This window comes from Halichondria panicea, chromosome 14 (assembly GCF_963675165.1).
Source record: "Halichondria panicea chromosome 14, odHalPani1.1, whole genome shotgun sequence".
In the NCBI taxonomy this organism is placed as follows: Eukaryota; Metazoa; Porifera; class Demospongiae; order Suberitida; family Halichondriidae; genus Halichondria; species Halichondria panicea.
In genome coordinates this window covers 395,375-401,681 of record NC_087390.1, presented here as the reverse complement: position 1 = coordinate 401,681, position 6,307 = coordinate 395,375, and the positions used below count along the sequence as shown (strand labels likewise).

At 39.9% G+C, this 6,307-nt stretch overlaps 1 protein-coding gene across 1 annotated transcript; it reads left to right on the top strand.

The window, feature by feature from the left end:
- The first annotated feature begins 3,411 nt into the window (after positions 1–3,411).
- Positions 3,412–5,575, top strand: LOC135347693 (uncharacterized). Its single transcript, XM_064545716.1, has 3 exons — positions 3,412–3,645; positions 4,143–4,295; positions 4,366–5,575. Exons 1-3 carry the CDS (start codon positions 3,554–3,556, stop codon positions 5,375–5,377), a joined length of 1,257 nt encoding a protein of 418 aa, XP_064401786.1. The 5' UTR covers positions 3,412–3,553; the 3' UTR covers positions 5,378–5,575.
- The last annotated feature ends 732 nt before the right edge of the window (positions 5,576–6,307 follow it).

Genomic DNA, 6,307 nt, shown 5'->3' with positions numbered 1-6,307 from the left:
TCCCCTTCCTCCTACGTTTTTGACTTGTTGCAGTTCACCCATGTGGCGCGCGTGTGGGTTATAAACCGGGGCTCCGGAGCTGTAGGTGGGTGGCCGTATCTCACTTTCCTGTAGTCTTTCATTGTGATAGTCAACAGGTCTCCTGTAGTCTTTCATTAGATCACAGCCCTCCTGTAGTCTTTCATTAGATCACAGCCCTCCTGTAGTCTTTCATTAGATCACAGCCCTTCTGTAGTCTTTCATTAGATCACCCCTCCTGTAGTCTTTCATTAGATCACAGCCTCCTGTAGTCTTTCATTAGATCACAGCCCTCCTGTAGTCTTTCATTAGATCACAGCCCTCGGCCTGTAGTCTTTCATTGTGATAGTCAACAGCCCCGGCTACAGTGGTAGTTTTTTTTTATAAACTCACTAAAACAAGTTTAATAATAGGGCAAAGGTAGGGCAAATAATAGGCTTCAATAATAGGGCAAAGGTACACAGAAACTATATAGAGCTAATATTAATCTAGATCTGTAACCTAGTCTATGAACTACGTATAATACATAATACAAACAAAAGAGTAATAATTATAGCGTGTGGGTTATAAACGGGGTGTGATATGATGATAGTGAAAACGAAGTTAATAGTCTCACACTGCCTCTCTTTGTATGGATGCGTTCTGTGGAGATACAGTTGCAAAAAATTCCGTTCCATGGAAACTTCTTTCAACAATATTATTTTTAAGAAAAAGAAAAAATTAAGCTGTTTATTGGCTTAATACCTTGTATTGGTCACAGTCAGTAATTTGTCATTAAAATACAAGTAACTTAATACTGACAGTGGAAGCCCTAGCTCTATAACGGACACCTTTGGGGAACAATGTTTTAATTGGCCTTTATACAGAGGTGGCCTTTGTTGAAGGGTTGTTTTGTACACAAACTGTTCATTTTTGGACCTGGCCTTTATTAGGCCCTGATAATTAATTATGCGAAGAATAATAATTTAGCATAATAGATATCTAAGGCCTCGATGTCAATTTTTGGTAAAGATCATGTCATTAAGTTTTGCATAAGGATGTCCTCATGGCCAAAATGGCGAATATCCCAAGTCAGCAAGATAACACAGATGTCTCGTGTCAGTTGTATGCTGTGTTTATTGTTTATGTCCACGTCTTAAGAATGTCTATAATTATGTCGATTTTTTGCAAATAATCATGAGAATAATAGGCACCTTTTCAAGAATTAAAGAATAGGGAAGAAAAAGCCTCGGAATAACTTATCAGGACCTAGTCCATGGCATTTGACATTCTACTGAGCAATTCTTAAAATGCAAGTAACTTAAGACCCGATCTCCTTTTACACAATAGTCATGCATGACTAGCTAGATGTGCATGAATGGCATGGTGGGCTGCAATCAGTCAGTGACTCCATTATCTCTGGTATGAGCCGCTTAGTGCAATAGAAACATTCCCACTATCCTCCATTGACCTTCAATTAACTTTACTACAGTAAAATTATAAAATATGTGCGTTGCTAATGACAATGTGCATGCATGAATGGGCAGGTGGGCTGCGATCAATCAGTGATGCAATAGCAACAATTTGCTCAAGTATCTCTATCCTCCAATTAAATCTTTACCACAGTACAATTAGAAAAATATGTGTCTGTTAGTGATGCCTTGCTAATGACAATGTGACATTTGAAACTTAATACTGACAGTGGAAGCCCTAGCTCTATAACGGACACCTTTGGGGAACAATGTTTTAATTGGCCTTTATACAGAGGTGGCCTTTGTTGAGAGGTTGTTTTGTACACAAACTGTTCATTTGGGACCTAGGTTCCTGGCCGTTATATAGCAACTGGCCTTTATTCGGAGGTGGTTGTTAACAGAGGTTCCACTGTACCTACTATAACCTAGTCTCATGAATCAGCCGCACTTGGAAAGTTTCCAAGTGCGGCTGATTCATGAGACTATACACTGTACCTACAAACCTATGCGTGCAGTATAATGCCTCATTCACTGCATTTTGTCTGACTGTGACCATACAAGTATTAAAAATTTAATTGGAGGCCCTGATAATTCTTTTTCCACTCATTATTCTATTCTTATAATTCTTGAAAAATGCACCTATTATTCTCGTAAAAATCCTAATAGGCACCTTTTCAAGAATTAAAGAATATAGGAAGAAAAAGCCTCGGAATAACTTATCAGGACCTAGTCCATGGCATTTGACATTCTACTGAGCAATTCTTAAAATACAAGTAACTTAAGACCCGATCTCCTTTACGCAATAGTCATGCATGACCGACTAGATATGCATGAATGGCATGATGGGCTGCAATCAATCAGTGACTTCATTATCTCTGGTATGAGTGCAATAGAAACAATTTGCTCAGGTGTCTCTATCCTCCATTGACCTTCATTATCTTTACTACAGTACAATTAGAAAATATGTGCGTTGCTATAGTGACAATGTGACATTTGAGAAGTAAGGAACATAATATTTGTATGGTCACAGTCGGACAAAATGCAATGAAATAGGTTAGTGCAATTTGTTATGTAAGCAAAGGTTGGAGTAACAGTAATTACCGTATAGCGGGTAATTTTCGTGGGGTAAAAAATTCGTTACTTTTGTGGGCAAGCTGACCTCCACGAAATTTTAATGTAGGCGTGGCTTACCAGAACGTATAAATGCAGTGCAGGCAACGAGAAATTTTTCCTCACGAAAACCACCGTTTTCCAGATAAACAAATTTTTTACCCCCACGAAAATTACCCGCTATATACGGTATATTATTTCATTAGTATTGTTACAAAAATTTATGTGACTTAAGTAACTGAAGACCCGATCCTTTACGCAATAGTCATGCATGACCAACTATGCATGAATGCATAATGAATCTACATCATAATACACACACTCACAGGTTAGTTCAATGTACAGTGCAATAATTATGCTAGTTAGTTCAATGTTCAAGGATCAGTGGTCTGTTATCAGTGACTCACTGATCACTAAATCGATTGGGAGGGAAGTTGCTTTTGAGGCCTTGCCTGCAGTTGAACGAGCTCCTCTGATGGCTTGGATTGAAGATCTTAGGAGCGAAAACGAGAGGCGGCATCTCAGCCAATTCATTGTGGAGGTATAGGGTTGGTCCCATTTTGCGGCCAGAAGGGTGGCAAGACGCTTGTAAGTGGCTGTTGAAGCGGGGCCAAGGCCTCCTGTTGATGACATCACGAGTGGTGTGAAGGACGAGTGCTCTATTTCTTGGATTTGACTTTCATAGTAGCCATTAACTTGACCTCTTGCAGACTCGCCCCTTATTTTAATGCGCATGCGCTTAAGCTACCAAAACAGATTCATGTACACAACCTTAGCACAGCGCAGCTTGAAATACTCGTTGTTCAGGTAGGAATTCCGCAGACCTAGCTATGCATACACTAATTAAGTACTCAGACAGTCTCTCCTCCAGCTTAGTCTAATATCAACTATAAAAGCATGCTCTTTGGAGCTTTCTTCACTCAGAGATTTCAGAAATCTTCACAACAAAAGATATAAGAAAAGCCAAGAACGAAATGAAATTGCTACTGCTTGTGGTTTGCTGTGTGGTGTCCACATCACTAGCTGGTCTGATTGACAAAGAGGCTAAACTGAAAGCTGTGCTCAAGTGAGTTATGACTAGTCTCGCAGTCAATCAGTTCACTGCGAGACTAAGTTATGACCTGAGATTATAAGGTTACAATTAAAGGCGGGTAGTAATTTCAGATTTTTCTCTGATTTTAGGGCAGCAATGCGAATATATTAGCACAATATTAAATTTTATAAAAGGTGCATGAGCATGACTTGAATGGAAAATTTGGAGTCAGATATAAATGAAAGTTTAGCACACTCTATATAAACAGAGAAGGTTGGTCACGATTTAAACCGTAGCAAAACATGCTATGCAAACAGCGTTTGGCCTCGAATTTGCCTTCAACCCCCTGAGTCAGGACTTTTGTCTTATTATTTCATGCATTGTTGAGCACTTATATAACTCATGCATGTTAATTATCTTTCTTGTATATTACATCTCCTTGCTACATTAAGATTAAGACTGATCCACCTATACGTTACGTATTGATACCATAAGTATATGAATAATGCCTCCTTGCTTTATTTCATCAGTGAAGTTGATGAGATATTGCAAGATATGAAAGATGATGATGAGCCTCATCCTGAACCACTCGGAGACATTCAAAAACTCGAGTCTATGATGAATGAAGCAGTGATCGAGGGAGATATTTCACCAAAGCCATCCCACAAACAAGACTCACAAGGGTAAATTTCTGGCCAGATTTCACAATTGATTGTTCATCAAAATGATTATCCATGTATCTACTCTATACAGGAGTCCTGCCATGGAGGAGATGTTGCTTCACACTGAGAACATTGACGAGGCAACTGCTGAAGTGGAAGCTGCTGGCGGTCGCGTTCTACTCCAACTTGGTCACAACCTCTTGGTTGCAAAAGTCCACTCTCGTGTAGCCAAGCAGAATAGCTTCAGTCATTCCTCAGCCCATATTTCGAGCTCAGCATCAGCGTCAACTTTGACCCATGTTAATGCCTACTGGATGGCACGAGAAGATGAGCTGAAACCACAACCAACGATTCAAAAGTGGACAGAAAAAACAGCTCCAATGGCCCTTAAAAGAGAAGATTCCAACGAAGATTTTCGGGGAGATTCACCATACCGTCTAACCATGACTGGGAAGATTGCCGTTGGTATTGTTGTTGCTTCCGGTCCTGGTAGCTTAGCAATGAGCCAAACTGAGTATCAAAAAGTTGTAAGTGAATGCCAAACAGGGCTTAAATTCTGGTCAGATCAAGCTGCGAAAAAGAGGGTTAATTTGTCGTTTGTGTTTTATTCTGGGAAGGCAACAATCACTGCTTCCAACCCAACCTCTTGCCCTAGCTATGAAGCTTGCCACGACGTGTTTGCTGATGCTTCACTCCAAGCTTTTGGTTATGCAAAAGGTAAAACTGGAAAAGACAATTTAGCACAATCTATCAAAGACACTGCTGGTGCTGATGGTGCTTTCCTTGGTTTCTTCTCTAAGTACAGTCAAGGTCGTTATGCGTATGCCTATTTTGGTGGCGGACCTATATACATGCAGTACAGCAATGGCGGTTGGGGTTCCGATCAGATTGACAAGGTTTTCGCTCATGAAACTGGACATGTCTTTAACGCTCCTGACGAATACGAAAGTTGTAAGTGCGCCGAACTGTATGGCAGGGGAACCTGCACTGCTAAAAATGCCAACTGCGTTAGCTGCACTTCTTCTCAAGGTGCCTGCATTATGGATAGCACTGATCTGGGCAACCTTTGCGAGAATTCCAAGAAGCACGTCGGTTGGTGCTAAGAGACTTACAAGGAATACTTCTGGACTGCTTTACGGACTTGACCTATATCTTATATATATTATAGTATGCTGTGAATAGTTTAGCTATATCACAGTTATAGTTGAGCTATAGAGACTCTTGTAGTTAATGTGATTCACATTATATCTTTTTATAGTTTTGTGGTTATGTCAAGGACGTATAAACAGAGACATTTGCAATGTGAAATAAATTGAACGAGTGTTGCAAGCTGTGCTGTGCTAATGCCTCTCGCCACGTTATGCTTTCGCTCAAGAGTGTTATAGTAGTTTGTTATAGTAGGGGGAATAATAATTACATAACCAAGGTTTCATATACTGAGGGGTGGGAGCCCTGGGATTCCCCCCCTGGAAATAAGAAAAATTGATGATGTCATACCAAATTGTGGTGTTTTACAGTGTTGTAGTAGTAGCAAATTAAAGTTATGCATCACGATGTGGTAAAAACAATTAAACCAGTTACTGCCTGCCAGTAACATCATGTGATCACATCAACAACCCACCATGCATGCAGTACATACCTTTCTCCCTGAGGTCCCATATCCTGACTAGCTTGTCTGAGTTGGCAGAGGCCACCAGTCCGTTTAGAGAGCTCCATGAAACACCTTGGACCCAGTCTAACAGAGTTACATGATAATATGGACACAAAATCGTTAATTTGAACGGCCATAACTTTAAAATCAAAAGTCTATTTTTGGGTCTGTTCGGAAAAATACCATGGGCAATATAGTCCATGATCCGAGGCCGAAAAATAACAAATTAGGACCCTGACGAAATTTTGGATTGAAACACATCATTTGAAAGGTTTTTTTCAGAAAATCATAAAAAATTATGACATTGGATCAACTGTACGTACTCAAGTTATGGCTGTTGAAAGATGTTCAATCAATATCTTTCAGCTGCCATAACTTGAAT